The following is a 20373-nucleotide window of genomic DNA, read 5'->3' on the forward strand; positions in this document are numbered from 1 at the left end:
CTTAAGCCAACATAGCTTGTGAAACATGAACAAGAAGAAGAGAATTCTTATCCATCAGATTCACAGGCTCCCTCAGCCATGTGACTTGCGCTCTGATAAACTTCAATCTCTCATTACTCCTGCAATGCAATTTGGAGTGATATCACTCACTCCCCCCCCCCCCCCCCCCACCCCCTCAAGAAGCTGATCAGCAGAACAATGGGCAGAAAGCAATATAGCTGCTCCTCCCTGACACCTGTATTGCTAAAATGCTGCCTCACCCCACCTAGTGGTAGATATAAGAATAGCACTCAATATTAAAACACCCAAGTCCAGCCATGACTTCTCCAGTTACATTGAGTAGGAGAAACAACAGATTACAGCGCTCACTCTTTCTGAAATCCCAGAATCAGGAACAATTCCCTGAGACGGCGCCTACACACCAATATTACAACTAAAAAAATAAATGTATTGGTTGAAAAATAACATTTTGAATGGTAGAATTAATTCTTTGCAATGCATGCAGTGTAATTTAGTAATAAAAACTACACCAAAAAAATCATGACAGAATCCCTTTAAGGTACAACAGCCAATGTTTAAGCCAATTAGGTCCATTCAGCATTTTCCTAGATGGGCCAAACAATGATGTAAAGTTAATTGCTGATACTTTCAGTAAGCACACTTGTGTGAAATTACACTTACTCTGGTGTTTATATTACTTTGTAATTAATCTGCAGTTCTGTATAATCTTGTTATTTATATGTAATTACTAGTTTGAGGAATACAACGTGAGAGGAAAGGCGTGCCTCTCTGCATCAACTGACAACAAATGGTTCAACCATACTAACAGAGTATCTAATATACTTTAGTATAGTGCTAGCACTGTATTTGTTTTCATTGCAGCACAAGATGTAAATGGCAAAACCCACTTAACATTTATATTTGCAAATGTCAGTACAAACCCAACAACATTTAAAGCAAAGTTAACAAATATACATATCTATATTAGTTAAAGGACCTTGGGAATGCCCCATAGTATCCTGTTTATAGTTTTTCCATTATTTCCTAACAGGGAGGGTTTGAGGCTTGCGAAACATCTTTAGAGCCCTCCTAGCTCTGTGGTGAAATATTTCTTCCCAAGTTATAGTGCTGCTCTGAATAAAGCATCCGATTCTGTTTCCAACACTGGAGAGGTAAGATTTACTGTCCTACTGCATATTATACTCGTTAAGACTCTTTTTCTGGAATAGTCTGATATAGGAAAACCCCAAAGTGTGATTTCCTAAAACAAATTTGACATTTTGACTTCAGTAATCCCTCTTTTTCAGAGCTAAAGATCATAGAGAGCATAATCTGTCATACATTGGGTTAAAGAAATATCCCTTCCCTCAGCACAAGGTTTCTGTAGAACAATTTAAGCCATTGCCATGGCTGAAGTAAACACAATTAAGCGTTCATTCTTGTATATGAAGTTCGATCTACAGCATGAAATAATTTAATACTGCTCTTTGCACTACTCAGTTCAGTGCTTTGTGCAGGCTGCTTTATTGTTCTGCATTCGCCGGAGAAGCAACAGCACACCCATATACTTGAGCCAAAATTCCCTTCTCTGAACTCCAAAATAAATAATCCTTACACAGTTGGGATATTAAGGGAATGAAAAAGAGTAGAAGCTGCAGAAAAATGTTTTGTTTAAAAATGCCTGTAAGCTTATATGAAAAGTTATCTAAAATATAAATAAAATTATCTTGGTAATCGCATGAGATGCATGAAAAACACTGTTACCCCCATATGTAATAAAAGGCACTAAAACTGCCCAGGAGCAGTAACCCATAGCAACCAATAAGATATTTGTTATTAAACAGGTGACCAGTAAATGCTACCTGCTGATTGGTTGGTCTGGGTTACTTCGCCTGCCTTTGATTACATAACCCCATAAAAATGTGTATTCATTGAGCATACTTTCATTTTGTTACTAGGGCACAGCACCTTGTTGTGCATTTCATTAACTTTTAGACATTGATATTCTGAGATAATTTGCAATTGGTTTTCATTTTTTATTTTTTGTAGTTTTTCAGTTACTTAGATTTTTGTTCCGCAGCTCTCCAGGAATTTCAGCAGCTATCTGGTTGCTATGGGCTTGTATACATTAGCAACCAGACAGTACTTTCAATGTGAGACTGGAATATGAATATAAAAGGGACTGTATAGAAATATAAGGAATAAAAAGTAACAATAATAAAATTGTAGCTTTACAAAGCATCGTTTTCTGGCAACTGGGGGTCAGTGACCCCCCATTTGAAAGCTGGAAAGATGTAGAAATGATTTAACAACTATAAAAAATGACCAATTGCAAAATTGTTAGGAATAGGACATTCTATAACATACTAAAAGTTAACGTAAGGCTAATGTCCCATGGGGAGATTAGTCGCCTATAATAAATCTCTGCTACTGTGGTGTCTAGTCTCTATGAAAAGCCTTCCCACCGGCAACAAAGAGCATTGCCAATGGAAAGGCCATCACTTTGGTCTTCCTAAGTTGTACTATATTGCCTACAAGAGGAAACTTTGCGCAACTTCGGAGAAACAAAGCAACTCGGTAGCAGAGATCTATCACAGCCGAGTAATCTCCCTGTGGGACTTTAGCCTAAAGATTAACCACCCTTTTAACTGCAAGAATTGTGGCCTTGAAGTCTTGCAGTATGGCCAGTACTAGAAGTCAGAAAACTATAAAGATTGTGCTTACACAAACACACATGAAATTGTTTGCCTCTGTTTTGCACCTTCTTTATTATGGGGCATTGCCTCAATGTTTTGCCTTAGGGACAAGTCAACTCCAAATATTATTTTTTTTGCCTAATAAATGAAAACATAATTCTAAGCAACTTTGCAATATACATCCATTACAAATTTGTGATAGTTTTTGACTTATTTTTATATATAATTGCTATTAGAAGCAGTGTTTGTCTGTGTGTTTGTATTCTCTGCCCTGGCAGCTCTGGCATTTGAAACAGTGTAACACAAGGCAGCAGACTGACAGACCTGACTTGCTGGAGGAGACTGACATTTGCAACATTGTTTAAAAAGTGACAACCAGGAGTACAGCAAATGCTGCTTTCAATAGCAATTACATTTACAAATAACTTTTAAAGCCCTTAACATTTTCATTAAATTCACACTGGAAAGTTGCTTAGAATTATGTTTTCTTTTTTAAGGCAAAAAATTGTATTTTGAGTTGACTTGTCCTTTAATACCATTTACAATTATATTCTTGAAAAATACATATTAGGGGGCATTTATGACTGCAAGTGAAGAGCGCAAAGTTCAATACTGGCTGCAAGCTGCATGTTTTTTCCCCATAATTCCAGTGTCATTGCAGAAGTAAGTTGCACCTGATGCTATTGTGCCTAATGCATTAAAACTGATACTCTTGTGCTCAACTTCAACACAAATCAGATCCAATCACTGTAAATGCTATAAGCCTGGTTGATGTGGCAAAACTGTACTATAGAAGATATTGAGGTGTTGGTAGCTCTAGGGTTCCCCTGCGTCAATAGGTATACCTGCAATAAACTTGAAACAGTAAATGATCCCCCTCCCATGTCAGAAGTAACTATTGCTACACATTGTAGTGACTTTCCTGGATTAAATAATAACCAAATGTTTAATAAACATGGTTTGATGTAATTCCTTAGCATGTAAGATGGAAACTCTTTTAACACAACTGTTCCGTCGCTGTGATTTTCCAGCAGACTTTTGGAAGATATTATACTTTAATTATAAGTTGGCAAACCATTTTATTTATTTAGTATGTCTTATAAAAGTTCAGTTCCTGCTTACGAAGGCTTGTGTACCTTGGCCGTACAGTGACCAACAACTTAGAAATCCTAGGTCAAAACTACAAGAGCTATATTTGTACAGGAAAAATAGCTTTTTGAGCACACTGTCTGCATTTGCTGGATAAGCTGAAATGTATATTCCTGTACTAGCACTAATACTAAGGCACTAGTACTAAGGCATGCTATAAACATAAAGATGAAATTTGTGCCTTTTTAAAAATGTTATCATATTAACATTGCAGGTTTGTTTCTATGGAAACCAATGGTAGCTTAAAATTGGCTTAATTATATGTACAAAGGCACTATCTGCATTACACCAAACTTGAGACAGTAATGTATTTTATCCCTTAATGCCTCAAGTTCAAGAATTTGCTTTAAATTTCAGCTGACACAATTACTCTAACCACCAGTATATCTGAAAATGGTTTGTCCATCATTATTCACTATCCCTGGGTTTACACAAATGTGCTATGGTTCCCTGCCTGCTTATGGGCTCCATAGACTGCTACAGTATGTACAACATCAACATCATATTCTCTGACTCATGAACATGTATTTAGTCTAAATAATTGCACCACTACATGGAAAAGACCTGGGCGGCCCTGGTATAAATTATGCCACAGGAAACAAGGATATCAAATCAGACCGTAAAATAAAATACCCTGCCTTCTAGGCATAGAATAAAGCAGTGATACTAAACCAGTGGGGCACAGGCAACATGTTGCTCATCACCCCTTTTGATGTTGTCAAAGCAAGTGCTTGGAATGACACTAGTTTACTTTCTAATAGAGCTTCCAGCAAGCAAGCAGTTCACATGTAGCTAACAAATAGCCAATAAAGCTTGCTATAAATTTGGCACCCCAGAAACTTTTTTTTACACCTTTTACATTTGAATGTAGCTCACAGATACAGAGGTTGGGGACCCCTGCTATAAAACAATGGGAGGAAATATGGGCAAGGCCAACTGACAGACAAAGAGGAACATGCACAAAGAGTAAAGGTAGCCAAAACTGTAAGATTTGCTTGTTTGGCAAGGTTGACAAACGAGCGGATCTTCTTCCAGTATGCCCACCTAAAGGTAGGTGATATCGGGCTAATTCGATCGTTTGGCCCTGAGTTGCTTCTGAAATTGCCCTTTGCTCACTGCACTTTTGCCTTCATGTAAGACCCCTCAGGTTTTAGTTAACAAAATGCAAGCACAGCCCTGTTTAGAGTGTGAAGCAAAGGACTAGACATGAACATGACTCTTATGATGATGGTTATGTAACAGGTTCTTGAAAAATGTGCAAATAAACCTCTGGGATGGTTTCCAACATTAATTACTTAAAAGAAGGACTGCCTAGTCTGCAGGGGATTAAGCACTCCCAAATACTAACAAATCCATATCTTATGGCTGGACATGCAGAAGGCAGCACATTCTGCTAAGTAGATTGTCATCATTCCAAAAACTGGGCCCTAAATATGTACAGACTACTTCCCTCTATTTCATTCTCCGTATAAGTCCAAAGAGATTATTTTAGAATTCAGTCTTTTGTTCTTTTAGTTTAACAGGTCAATGAATTTCTCTTTAATGAATAATACAATCACAATACATATTTATCACATATCATGTAATGACTTAACATCTATTTCTTCCAGATGGATAATTCTCAGAACTTTATTCCTCTTTGCACAATGGAGAACAAGAAGTCTGACACCATTTGCATTTTCGGAACTGGAGATTTTGGGCGCTCCCTTGGGTGTAAATTACTTCAGTGTGGCCATTCTGTCATTTATGGAAGTCGAAACCCTCAGTCATCTAGCCTGACCCCTAAAGGGGCAGAGGTTTTTAGCCATTCAGAAGCTGCACAAAGAGCCTCCATTATCATTTTAGCCATCCACAGGGAGAACTATGACTTTCTGAAACAATATACTGAAGTCCTGAATGGTAAAGTATTAGTGGATGTCAGCAACAACCTCAAAATAAACCAGTACCCAGAATCCAATGCTGAATACCTTGCCAGAATGGTTCCTGAAGCCAAAGTGGTAAAGGCATTTAATACAATATCAGCATGGGCCCTGCAGTCTGGGGCTTTGGATGCAAGCCGGCAGGTGAGCTCTTCATTAGATCTTTTAGGTGGTTGATAAATGATGGCAACAAAAATATCTTATTTTCTCAAGGTTTATGTGTCATTAATATGCTGGTTGACTTTTAACAGCAAAAAAAGCAATACTCGGATTACGATAAAGTCATGCGGAACCTTGCCTGAACAAGATAGATAGTTCCTGGCCAGTGGTTTTTAGTTATAGCTTTCAAAGTATTCAGAATCAATAATACATATATTCTGCTGTATTCATGCTCTAAATGTGTAATTCAACCCCTACAGTACTTCCTGGGTTGCAGAGAGCATAGCTACATGGAGTCTTAACGCAGTGTAGACAGTAAGTACAGGTATGGGATCTATTATATGGAATGCTTGGAATTTTCTGAATAAGGGATCTTTCTGTAATTTAGCCTACTAAAAAATCATTTAAACATTAAATAAATCCAATAGGATTGTTTTGCCTCTAATTTACCGTAATTAATCTAATTAATTATAATTAAAACTCACACCATGGGGCAGATTTATCAAAATGTGAGTTTAGAGCTTATTACATAAAAACTCACCCATGTTCTATTCATTCCTATAGGATTTTCAGAAGCCTGTTTATGAAATGGTGAGTTCTAATTTTCACCCATTGATAAATACACTTCTAAAGATCCCATAGGAATGAATAGAACATCGGTGAGTTTATATGTATTAAGCTCTAAACTCACATTTTGAAAAATCTGCCCCCATGAGTTATGGTTCAAAAACTTGAACGTCTGGTATTTATTAAAGGAACAGTAACACCAAAAAATGAAAGTGTATAAAAGTAACTAAAATATAATGTGCTGCTGCCCTGCACTGGTAAAAGTTGTGTGTTTACTTCAGAAAGTCTACTATAATTTATATAAATAAGCTGCTATGTAGCCATGGAGGCAGCCATTCAAAGGAGAAAAGGCACAGGTTACATAGCAGATAACAGATAAGTTCTGTAGAATACAATAGTGTTTTATCTGTTATCTGCTATGTAACCTGTGCCTTTTCTCCTTTTTTCCAGCTTGAATGGCTGCCCCGTGGCTTCACAGCAGCTTATTATATAAATTATAGTAGTGTTACTGTAGCAAACACACCAGTTTTACCAGTGCAGGGCAACAGTGCATTATATTTTTATTACTTTAAAGCTCTTTTATTTTTTGGTGTTACTGTTCCTTTAAGTGCAAAAAACTCAAAAACTAGAATGTAAAACTCCAGCTTCCAAAAGCTTGCAAGTTTCTATAGAAGTCAATGGGAGTTGTCCTAGGCAAAGTAGCAATATTTTCTATTTGAGATGTTATTTGAGTTTTAAACTCAAAATTCAAGGTATTTGCGTGTTTTTATTTGAATTAATTTTCCTTATTAATAAACAAGCGAGTATTTAATCGATTTAGAAAAATAAACTCGAATTCACAAACTCGAAAAATGATAAATAAGCCCATAGATGTCCAGGGATGAGGTAGTGTTACCATTCAGAAGTAGACTTACCATAATTTGGGCTATTCAGCAATGAGCTTACCATAAAATAGGCATGTGATATTGCTCTGAGCTAATACTACCCTGAACTAATACCCAAGTATCGGGCTATTCAGCAATGAGCTTACCATAAAATAGGCATGTGATATTGCTCTGAGCTAATACTACCCTGAACTAATACCCAAGTATCGGACTAGGCAGGAATTAATTTCCATGTTTAATAATAATTATTATAACAATTATTATAATAACTATAACAATAATATGACTCCCATGTATGAGATTAACCAACAACGAGTTTAACATTTAAAATGTTTGTAATATGTCTCCCCTTTGCTAATAAACATGTATGGTGTTTCTCAAGAATGGGTTTAATGTAAAATGGAGATTTAATATGCCTTCCCTAATGCTGTTTTGAATGTGCTGCACTGGCAAATACAATACCTTCCGTTCTGTAAAGGATTAGGAAAATACAAATTGATTAAACCATCAGGGTTTAACACTGGGATGTATCAACATTCCCCACTGAACTGGGACTAGAGCTGAATCCTGTCAGTTACTGACTTCATTTATTTAGTCAGTAAAGGTGCCCATACACTATAAGATCTGCTCGCTTGGCGATGTCGCCACCTACGGGTGGGCGATATCGGGTAGCAAGAAACTTAAAAAAAAAAATCCGATCGTTTGGCCCTGGGGCCAAACGATCGGATTACATTTGTGGTTATGGGACAGTCGGTTCGGGGACCGCATCAACCAGCCGATGTGGTCCCCGATCCAACTGGATTTTCTAACCTGGCCGATCGAGATCTGGCCAATTTCAGGCCAGATATCGGTCGGCCTGGCTGCTCTGTTCTGCCCATACACAGGCCGATTAGCTGCCGAATCGGTCCAAGGGACCCATATCAGCAGCTATAGTCGGCCTGTGTATGGGAACCTTAACTATTTATTTAATAAATACGAAAAATGTTTGATCTCATACTTATTGTTATAAATTTAGAAAGTGAAACAAAAATTATTCTTTTTATTATTAAATATCAGTATTTGCTGATGTAAAGCCACTGGATTGATTTTCATCACTCTTTTTCATGTTCTATTTTTCAAAGGTTTTCGTTTGCGGTGATGAGATTTATGCAAAGCAATCTGTTATGGATATTGTTCGAACCCTTGGACTCACACCACTGGATCAGGGAACCTTACTAGCATCTAATGAGGTGGAGAATTACCCACTGCAATTATTCCCTATGTGGAGAATCCCGATCTTCATCTGTTCTGGATTTACAATATTGATTTTCCTTTACTGTGTGCTAACTGAGGTGCTCTATCCATGTGTTACACTCAAAGAAGATGCCTCATATTTGATCGCTATTTCCATTCCCAATAGAGTGTTCCCAATCGTGTCTCTCATACTTCTTGCCTTAGTGTATCTCCCAGGAATAATTGCCGCCGTTCTTCAGTTATACAGAGGTACTAAATACAGTCGCTTTCCTGACTGGCTTGATAAATGGATGCTGTGCAGAAAGCAGCTTGGTCTTGTTGCACTGGCATATGCATTCCTGCATGCTATCTACACCCTTGTTATGCCTATTCGTTATTATGTTCGCTGGTGGTCAAACAACTACATCATCACACAGGTAATTGGTTACATCATCTGTTCTTCCTGATATTATTGCTCAAGGCTCTTCCAATCACTCTTCTTCCACATGTCATAGATTTTGTTGGGCCAGGAAAACACTCATATGATTACAAACATTGCAGTTCCCAAAACTGGACAGTACAATGGATTAAAGTTGGTAAATTATTGATAAGTGGTAGAAGGGGAGCCCAATGTCCTTGAGAATAGTGGATGGAATTAGGGTATGACAAGGCTAGGAGGATAGGTACCATTTTCCTTTACCCTGGGTTGCAATTGGGATAGGTTTGGCCCAGAAACCTATCTTACCAGTAGCTGTGGGAGGACCAGGAGCACAGTCCCATCTCACTTCCCCTCCCTATATGATAATAGAGGTGATTATTGGCACAGTGGCAGAGGGTCTTGAGTTCCAGGGGTAATTTCAGTGGGCAGTTGACAAGGTGAGCTGGTAACTGGGTAGGCCTGGGGACCTGGGGAAAAGCGGACAACCTCGGACGAGGAACAGGAAAGATGATACCAGGTTTTAGACCCAGATCCTTTGTCCTCTTGGTGAATATGCAGCAATACTGGGGCTTAATTATAGATAGAAATCAAATGTTTGCTTTTATTATTCCTACATCTGGCTAGTATAATATAATAACTGATTGGTGGATTTCCAGAAGTGTATTTATCAAATGGTGATGGTTCACCCATTGATAAATATGTTTTTAAAAATCCTATAGGAATTATTAGAAAGTGTTTGAATTTTTCTGTTGTGAGCTCTAATCTTTGATAAATCTGCCTCTATGAGTCCCTGATTATTAAAATATAAAGGAACAACCTGCACTATTGTTGGAATCCATCTTGATACATATTATATGAAAATGTACATTTACATAAACACTAAAAGTATTGTTTTAACTTCATCTTTTCCTTGCAGATCAAAACCAATAACACCTATGAATTTCTAAATCATTATGCCTGGTTATCGGATTCATACGTTGCCTTGGGCATACTTGGATTTTTCTTTTACGTGTTGCTGGGTATCACCTCTCTGCCTTCAGTCAGCAATGCCGTCAACTGGAGGGAGTTCCGCTTTGTCCAGGTAAGGGTGCAAGATGGCGCAACAAGGCTACAATGCCTAAACAAAACACATCGCCCTAGTATTGTATGATTCACATCTACTGAATATATGGTGAATATCTGAATGTATCGTGCTGCTTTCCAATACATCTAATACATTACTTACATACATGTAAGTAAGCTTGGCTATCATAAATAGCAGATCTTTGGCCCTGCATGGAAATGCATAGAACATAAGCATGAGCATTGTCTGAAAATCCATGCGTGTTCTATGGTGAATCAGGGTACAGCATATAAACACATTCAAAAACATGTGATATTAATAATCTTTTCATATAGTGATGCCACCTTTACTTTGTGCTGTTGCAAATAAATAGTGGATGTTTGTTATAAAATAAATAGATAGTTCCAAGTGATAATGTGTAATAAATATGCATTTACGCTGCTTGTCCTTTTATATTTCTTTAGCAATCCTAATATTATAGTGCTCTTCTGAGCACTTCTGCAATTTGAATTATTACCAGTTTATTGTCTTCTGATGCTTCCCTGCTTAGTTCTGTCTCTCTTGGAGATTTTAAACTCTAAAAATGAATATGGCTAAAAATGCTATATTATATATACTGAACATACTGGGCCTCAGCATCTCAAGAACTGCAATGATCCAGGTCTTTACAGTTGTCAGAGGAGATTCCCATCTTGGAAAGTGTCGGTGACACTGCACATACTCATTGCGCTCTGTGCAGCTGTTGGGAAGTTAAGCTTAGGGGTTGCCACAAATTACCAAGCAGAAAATGATGCTGGCCTGTCACTGAAGGTGACATAAACATAAACTTTGGGACAATAATAATAATAATCTTGTAGACAATATCCAAAACTCACAGACAATATAAAGATAGCTTGCAATATTATATGAATTACAAAAATCGTGTTGCTATGGGTTACTATACCTTTGATATTGTTATGAGAGACACTTAAACCAGTAATTAAAATACTATAGTTCTATTAGGCTACAATTTTGTTGTTGTTGACCAATTGTCTCTTTTATATTTGCAGTCAAAGCTTGGATACCTTACCTTGGTTTTGTGCACAGCGCATACACTTGTGTATGGAGGAGACAGGTTTATCTATGGAACTTATTACAAATGGTATCTCCCGCCAGCATTTGTCGTTGCTCTCATTATTCCATGTATAGTGCTTTCCCTGAAGTTAATCATTATCGTTCCGTGTTTGGATAAGAGAATTACTAAGATACGTCAAGGATGGGAAAGGAATTCCAAGAGTTAACAAGAGCCGAGGCCACAAGAATAAGAAACCAGTAGCAAAGTTGTCACCAAACACCTCGGAGACAGTGTTTAAATAGTGAAAAACTGTACAAAGTAAACCAATAACCTGCAGTATTTACCCAGCAGAAAGGAATATCTGTGATATTTAGCAAAGGTGGAAATAGAAAGTCTTTCATTTTATTAAGACAGCTCCCAAGTGAAATAGAGTCATCTAAGAATTGCTGTCGAATAAATGATGTATTGGCCATGTTAGAGGGAGGCAAATACTATACATAGCTAATAGGCATTGTAATGCATCGGCTATGCATTGTACCTGATGATGATGGGTATCTGTCTGTGACTTAATATCATTCTTTAAATTAAAGAAATGCAGATAGGTTTTTATATACATCAGGAACACAAGGATTTACCTTCCCCTAGTAACTGTGGATAGTGGTGTAAAAATGCCCCCCTTTATTTGAACCTTGTAGTTCTGTGCCAAACTGAATTATAGTTTTAACAGTATGTATTAAAGTAAAGATCCAATGTAATTGGATGTAATTGCTATGGGACATGGATAAGGAAATGCAAACGGGATGAAACACCAAAAGGCCATAGGAATGTAAAATATTTCTAATGAGCTATGCTTAGTATGAGGCAATGCATATGAGGGGCCATTGCAAACACATCTTTGCTCTTAAATGGAAGCTATAGAAAGAGCATTTGATGCAATTTGATGCAATTCATTAATATACATGCTCCTACACTTTTACATGGTCGCCATTGTGTTCATCCTACCTCTTCTGATGAATGCTGCACAACTGCACTTATTGCCACTGGTGGACCTTTGAGCCAGGTCAGGGTCCCACTGGGACACCAGGAAAACTCCCAGTGGGCCATTATCATGTTGGGCCCTGCCACCTGACTGCAAGCCAGCCACCAGTGCAGAACTTCAGATTTAAACAAAATTAAAATTGGCAGTGCATTCCACTGTGGAAGGCATGACCATCATGGTGACCCCAGGTGGGCCCCTGGTACCCCAATCTGACTCTTCCTTAAGCCACAATCACCCTAGACCTGGCAATATCTCCAGAGTTGCCACAGAAGACTAAATCAACAACAGGCGCATTGAGTGCAAAAGCTGTTTTGAGACCACTGAAACCCTCACTCCTAAAATTGCTATTGCATCCATTTTGACGCATTGGGTACTGCAAAAGACACCCAAAAAATGTCAATTTAATCAAAATTGCTATTTGTGCGCTGAAATTTCATTCATCAATGGCCCCTGTGTTGTTGGCTTTTTGTAAGGGGGTAATAAAGCCACAGGAGTAACATGGGTGGGCAAAAGGAAGAAAAATGGAGACTCAGGTAGAGCGAAATTGAGAGCTGAGTGAGTATACAATTATAAAAGCTAAGAAAACAAACAAAAATAAAAAAATATGCTTATTTTACCTTCTTCTAGCAATAATTTCATTATTTATTCGTAGTGAAGTATGCACTGGGACCATCCTGTTCCTCTAAGACTCCTCCCTATGAGGAATTCATTGATTTGAATGCATTATCAGGACTCCTATAAAAACCACCACCATGAAACTGACATAAGAATTAAGAGATCAAATTAGAAGCCATCTAAATGGGGCGGGAACTCCATAACTGCTATATCACTGCCCCAGAACTGAGACTGATCTGTAGAAACCAAACCAAATTATAGTACAAATTTTGTAATTGTTTCTAATTTCCTTGAATTTCTTTCAACAACCCTAGAGAAGAGGTTGACAGTCTGTGAAATTGTATTATTATCTGTTATAACCATAGGCACTCTGACCCACCTTATTATAATGAGAATGGTTTGTATGAAGGTTTAAATTGCCCTAAAAACCCCTGTGGATTGAACTGAACTTTGTTTTTTTTTAATTATAAATAAGTCTAAAAGATTAGAATTCACTGAAGCACCAACATGAGGGGCATAGCCATGTGGAATGTAAGCAATGCGATATGTACAGTGCAATGTGGTCTGTGTGTGCCTTGCTTCCCTGTGTAACTGAAACTTGCTCACTGTTGTATTGACATGTGCTAACTGCTTCCAGCATTGAAAAAAAACATAATTATGAAATATATATCACAGTTATATCATTAATGTGAATCAGTCAAATAAAATGTTTATTTTATAGCTTTAAAGCTGCCTCCTTCTGTGTGTTGTTTGTTATATTATCTACTATACTCACAGGCATAAATGCATTAAAGAATATTGTATACCTGTAATTAACATGAGCACACAAATGTTCTGCCTATTTTCTATATCTATCTAAACCACTTCATTCTGTTAAGCCCTGTTGAGTACAGTTTACACTTCATTCAACTTTCAAGATTCTTTAGAAACATTATTTAAACAGATGTCCCTTGCAGTTAGGACAACGGGCAATTCTGAGTTCTTCCATTATGAGCTTCAGAGGCAAAGACTATAAAGTCAAAATATTACCCCCACCCCATTCACTTCTATAGCAATCATGATATCATATATTGATATGATATTATATATTAGTGTTATAGTTTTCCAGGGATCTTTTACTCTGGGGACCTTGAAGGGTCCATCTCCTCCTTGTTACTAATGGGAGAATGGGGCATATTCAAGTTTTCAACCCATGACCCTGAGGTAGCCAATAGTGATGTGGGGGTGAGGAATAACTCAACCTGCAACCAACCCTAGCCTAATATTTTTTAACCAGCACCCAACCCTAATATGCAAAATGTTGCCATTGTAGAACCCATGCCCATTCCTAAGCCACATATTCCAACTCATACACTACCTCAACATGTGGCTCTGGTTCCAAGAAAGCAAATCTTCAGGATCAGAGGAGGAGTGTACTTCCGACACTGACCCACACCCAACTCAATTGTGCAATGGTTGCCCAAATTTCAACCCAAGCCCCTGCAGGTTTTGGGACAACCCGCACATCATTAGTAGCTAAGTATGGCACTGGCCAATCCCCAGGCTAAGATCTGCATGTTGAGATTTATATGATAAACAATTCCTGGGTATAGATATATTACAAAAGAAGATTCACCTAAAAAATGAAAATGTGTAAAATAATGTAGAAGCATTGCTATACATAGGAATTTACAACATCAAAAGGCATTAAGCAGATTACAGATATGTCAAATATTTGCTGCACCAACCAAGCCATTTCTCCTTTGAAAGTTTAACTGTATTGTAGCAAACCATATTCTTAAATAGTACCCATTGTTTGTGCAGTGCCTTTATCTGGATGGAATAATATGAGAGGTATTTGCAAACCAGCAAAGGATAATGATTCCTCTGGCAGCAGCTAAATAAGTGAATTGTTCAGCGCAGGTTTTCCTTGTCTAACATGTGTTTTAGCTAAGATGCCAAGTATGCCTGTCTTTGGATGTACTGAGCTGGTGAATACAAACTACAGGTAATAAAGACCCATTGCAATCTATTGTGGTTTGCATGTTTTGCAGTATAGGGTATGTAAACTAACCCCCCACATATGCAGCCATTATGTACAGGGTTCTGGATCACGTAGTGTGATGGACTGTGCCATGGGTTCCAATTGTGTGCCATTCCTCTTACACTTAGCCCCATAGGGCACTGCTAACACTGTATACACTGCATACAGAGGTAATCACAACTCTCAAGGAGTATCAGTGTCAACTCTAGGATGTAATTTAAAAACTTTGCTTTTGCACTTTGTCCCACTCCCATCATAAATGAGCCCTATGATGTTTCTCCATAAACTGTGGCAATTAGAACCCAGCACTAGTCAGGATAGGGTACCCTGTTAACAACAATAATCCAGTGCAGGGCTAGAAACCTATACTTCAGTGTTGAGTTACTCTAGAAACAAGGGGCTGTTTGGGATAGGTAGCCAAGCCACAATAGGTTTAGTGCCAGCATTGCACTACACTACGCATAACTTTTGAGCGCACTATTGTATGCTATTGTATGCTATTGATTGTTATTGATATCTGCTTGAAAATTTCTGGCACCCATATGCGTATAATGTAGTTGAGAACAGCAACAGCCTATAACCACGCATGATCTCTAGTCAGGGACTATGGGAGTTCAGGAAGAGCAGTAGCATTAAACTGCTATTTACTAAGAATTGGAAAACAAATTGGTTGGGAATCCCTGTATTACATAATATAATAGAGATGAAGAGAATATATTGCTATCAAGGGCAATAGACCAGGATTTGCTCATTAAATATACTTGACTTTGTACCAACTAATCTCCTCGTGTGTCACGGCCCTTAGGAGTGTTTTGAAAATACTGAAAAAATGTGCCTGGTGTTACTTTTATTTAAATGTCATTTACCTAGTCTCTTTGATAAATATTTTAGCCTGATATGGCTGGTATGTATGAGCTATTAGAGCATACAACCAAGCAAAAAGCTGTAATAGCCAGAAGCTACTTAAAGTAATTACAGTTGATCACTCCCTTTTTCATTTAGGAGAAAATGTTCCAGGGATTTTTAATTAAACCTTGCAGCTCATCTAAAACTGAACTTCATAACATGGTGAAATGCTTAAAATGTTCAATTGAAGTCAGTAAATGAGTTTGAAACCTTCTGAAAGTATTGGGACTGGGGACCCCCTAGTAGGCATTCAATAAATTAAGTGGTTCACAAGATCTTGGAATGTTGTCCAATCAAAGAGATGAGAACTGGTAACCATTTGCTGGGTCCATTTGCAGAACCCTGTGCTCCAGTCATTATTTCTTAGAAATTTTATAAACATGGGACATTATCAGTATATTTTGGATATGGTCATTAAAGATATGAGCTGTACAGATCTTATGTATAGACTGCAAACTGGTGGAAGCAAAGCAAATGGAATAGCAAAGTCAGTAAATCTTGGAGGTTGTTTAGTTTATTAGTGGGTGCATTGTGTTTTGCTTTAAAAGCTTGAAGCTTGGGGATATTAGCTTTACTTCATTGCTTACTTTTTAAATATTACATATATTGAATTGTATCAAATGGTGTTCTGAGTCGGATAGCAACACAAGAATGAAAAAGCTTCACAGGGGTGCAAAATAAGGGCTGTGATTGGCTATTGGGTAGCCCCTAAGTGGACTGGCAGCCTACAGGAAGCTCTGTTTGGCAGTACTCATGTTTTTCATGCAACTAAAGCTTGCCTTCAAGCTAGGAATTAAAAAATAAGCACCTGCTTTGCGGTCACTTGTAGCAACATCCAAGGAGTTGGTGGGCAACATGTTCGTAATAGCACAAAAATACTGGCACAACAGGACTTGTTTAAGCGGGATAACCCCTGCTGATTTTTAATAGTAACAAACCATATAACGTTTCAGGGACACACCCCTTCATCAGCGAAATGGCTAAATTGTGGTGCTTGTGTTAATAATTTAATATTGTCTATGGACTGGTTACTGGTGGTAGCAAAATCGCCATTTACACAGTCAGTGCAATCTTGATTGGTGCATTGAGTGTTGTTTCTAAAGCTTGATGAAGTGTTTGGAATGAATAAGCCTTTGATTTAATGGGCCCTTCCCAACTGTTTGGTTACTATTCAAATAGTGATCATATTGAGTTGTGCCGCAGTGTGAACAGTGCATCTCTGAATAAGTACACTTTATAATTTATTGGGTGTAAGTACTTAAACCAGGGTTTTGCAGTAGATCTATTGAAAGTTTTTTTGTTTATACTAGTAACTACCTTATACAGTGACCCAGGAATGTGCTTGTATAGAGCCTTTGGGAATTTTAACAGAGATAATAGTCCCCTTGGCTGAACTTGGGGAAAAGCTGGGATCCTGAGTTCTGGTCACTGTCTGCAAGGAGTATGTATGTTCTCCCAGTGTCTGAGTGGGTTTACTCTGGGTACTCCCGATTCATCCCATGTGCTAGTAACATACAGGCAGGTTAATTGGCTCTTGATAAAATTGATCCTACTGTGTGTTAATGTGATAGGGATCTTATTCTATGAACAATATAAAAATAAAACAGTAAATAAGGTTGGTATAAAGGAGAGTAACACACAATTTAATATGTAAATGACCAAACAGAAGAATGAATAGAACAGAGGTGGCAAAAAATTAGCTGGGCTTTATAAGCAAATAAAAAAAGGAATAGTAAGGTAATGAGCAAGGGATGGAAATATAATGAGCAGGTCAAAGATGCTGCAGATTAAATCATTTTTGCTCAGTTTTTACAGATGAAGGTGCCTCACTGTTACTGATATTAAAATGAATAATGGACCGCTGTAGACACAAAGACATTTAGTACAGAGGAAACAATACTAGAGTTCTCTACACTAGTAAAAGTCTATGGGTGTTAAAGAAAGGGCGTTAAAGTAACTGAGGCATAAACCTAATGCAGAATACAGATTGATTGCTCATATACTGCAATATACAAGTGAAGGAAGATGGAGATTATCATTAAAAAAGGCATAAATAAGCAAACAATGCATTAAAGCTGTGGGAAAAGATTGAATATGATATAATCACTATATGAAGCTGTCTAGCAAATACTATAGGGACTAATAAACATGTATGTATAGAAGCCTTAAACAAAACAAAGCCATAATTCAGCATTAAATGGTCAGTCTTGATAGACAAAATGGTTCTTTTCTAGATAATGAGATATTATAACAATGTTGTTTACTGTATAACATTTTACAACTAGTGAAGTTCTGTGAGAGTTTTCTAAATGGCAGTACTATAAGAACATGCCAGCTCCATGCACTAGTGCTATGGGTTATACAATGGGGCAGCCTCTAGCCTAGAATATTCTGTTACCCAATAGCACAGGGACAGTTATGCAGTGAAATACTACATAGGCACTGCTTGGGATTTGTATTTACTTTTTATTATTGTGGTCCTTTGTTTTAGAGTTAATTTCCAGTGCACCAATGAATGATTTAAATATACCTAAAATGGTACTAATAAATGTTTTCAATTATATTTTTAACTCAGTGACACAATAGATCTCACCTCAGTGTTCACATCTTAAAGGTCTTGGTTCTATACCCCTGCTAAGATATTATTTGAACATATACTATGTAGGCAATGACTAGTGATAAGTGAGCAAAATTTTTCAGCAGGCATGGATTGGTGGCGAATTTCCGCGCACACCTTTTTTTTTTGAGCGCGTGAGACAATTTTTTTACTTTTTCGGTGTTCTGCAGATTTTCCACCAATACGCAAATCTTTTCAAAAATTTTCCAGCGCAGTGAAAGAGGAGAGATCCGCTCATCACTAGCAATGACATGAGAAATAATAATACCTTACAAACTGGCCCCTAACCCACTGACTAGTCAACACAATTACCTTTTACTGTTTACCAGCAGCAATTGGCTTTACCCACTGAAACTACAGTGGCTGTAACCATTTAAATGATTTAGTAGCTATGATGAGCAATAGGTGTATAACAGGACTACTCATAACTTAGACTCCCGACATGGGAAAAGAAGCTGGAAAGGCCTTTTCTATAAGAAGTAGGCATGTCAGAAGGTAATGCGATGAACCAAGGCAGACTTCTCACAGGTTGAGCAGGATTAGACCAGAGCACTGGTTGCTACCTCAGAGTATATCAGTTACACAAAATAAGCACTACTCAGAGCATCCTCTTACATCCTCACTCACACAGCATTCCTTTCTCCAGAAGCCTCTAATGTCCCTTTGATGGGGAAAATGCATTAGCAGAATGTTGTTAGCTGCTGAGAGGTCTTCCTCTCCAATAATGATTTCCCACTACTTCTCTGTCATGTCCAGCATTTAGTGCATGAGCTTCTCCCATTCTGTCTCACTTCAGCTCCAACAGGTTCCCCCTATCCTACGCCTGAATGCTCCAATCCCTAACTAGCGTACAATTACCCAGGGGCTCTACCCCAAAAATACCTTGTCAGGACAACAGACTGTCCTTGCTAGCTACCATACCTAGCGCTCACTCCTAGAGTGAGCTGGTTCCAAACCCCTATCTTGTCTTATAGCCCTAACAGATCTGGCTTTGCTTATGATCTTAGGCCAAAGAAAAAAGCTCTGACTTCTGCACTGCTTTATACAGGCTCCTGCAGGGGAATTTCCCTATAGGTCAACCTAGAGTTGGCGTTGAACTAAATATTGCCCAACTATTTACATTACAAACTAAAAAGTATTTTACCTTCTTACAGGTTAAATATATACAGTATATTGCTTCTAATTTAATTGATTGTGCTAGGGATATGCTATGCAGAAGCCTTGTATCCATAAGTCTCTAAATTACAGGAAGACCATCTCCCACAGAAATGTATTCTATTTATAATAATAATAATAATAATAATAATAATAATAATAAAACTGCACCTTGTACTTGATGGTAACTAAGCTGCATACATCCATATTGATGGGAAGGAGAAGGAAAGGCTAATAAAGAGTTAATCTCAAGATGCAGGCATACCTTCGGTTCTCTTAATAGTGCCCTTAAGTCTCCCCATATTTCAATTGTTCAGATGATCAGAAGCCAAACAGGAAGAAAAAAACGCTGAGCTGTGTAAAGGAAGTTCCCATAATGCCTCACTCCTGCACCGACACCCAGACCAAGTGGACATGCTCAGTTAGTAAGACTATGATTCAGCTTCCTGCTGATTAGCTCAGATCCACATTCCTAAGGGGGGTGGTGAGTTCTTAGCATTCCTGAGGGAGGGGGGAGCAGGAGAGAGCGGAGAGCTGCATGTCTCTGGCACAGGCATTACAGGCACAAGAAATCTTTTGACAGAGAAGTCAGTGCAGCATTTCTGTGAGTGCTTATGGCTGTATTTACATAGACCTTTCTGATAAAGCTTACTTTGTTTTTACCTTTATTTCTCCTTTAAGGTATGGTGATACAAATTAAGGAAAGACCCCTATCTAGAAAACCCCAGGTTCCAAGCATTATGGACAATAACTCCTAAATCTGTACCTGCAAACTTATTTTTTTTATATGTATAGGTATAGGACCCATTATGCAGAATGCTTGGGACCAAGGGTATTACGGATAAGGGGTCTTTCTGTAGTTTGGATCTCCATACC

The 20373-nt window shown here is 37.9% G+C and overlaps 1 protein-coding gene across 2 annotated transcripts; it reads left to right on the top strand.

The window, feature by feature from the left end:
* The first annotated feature begins 1064 nt into the window (after positions 1-1064).
* On the top strand, positions 1065-13524 carry steap4.1 (STEAP4 metalloreductase, gene 1). Of its 2 annotated transcripts, XM_012964655.2 has the most exons (5): positions 1065-1172; positions 5456-5908; positions 8496-9023; positions 9942-10106; positions 11138-13524. In XM_012964655.2, exons 2-5 carry the CDS (start codon positions 5456-5458, stop codon positions 11366-11368), a joined length of 1377 nt encoding a protein of 458 aa, XP_012820109.1. In that variant the 5' UTR covers positions 1065-1172; the 3' UTR covers positions 11369-13524.
* Positions 13525-20373: the final 6849 nt, after the last annotated feature.

The sequence above is a fragment of the Xenopus tropicalis genome, chromosome 6, assembly GCF_000004195.4.
Source record: "Xenopus tropicalis strain Nigerian chromosome 6, UCB_Xtro_10.0, whole genome shotgun sequence".
NCBI classification, from domain to species: domain Eukaryota; kingdom Metazoa; phylum Chordata; class Amphibia; order Anura; family Pipidae; genus Xenopus; species Xenopus tropicalis.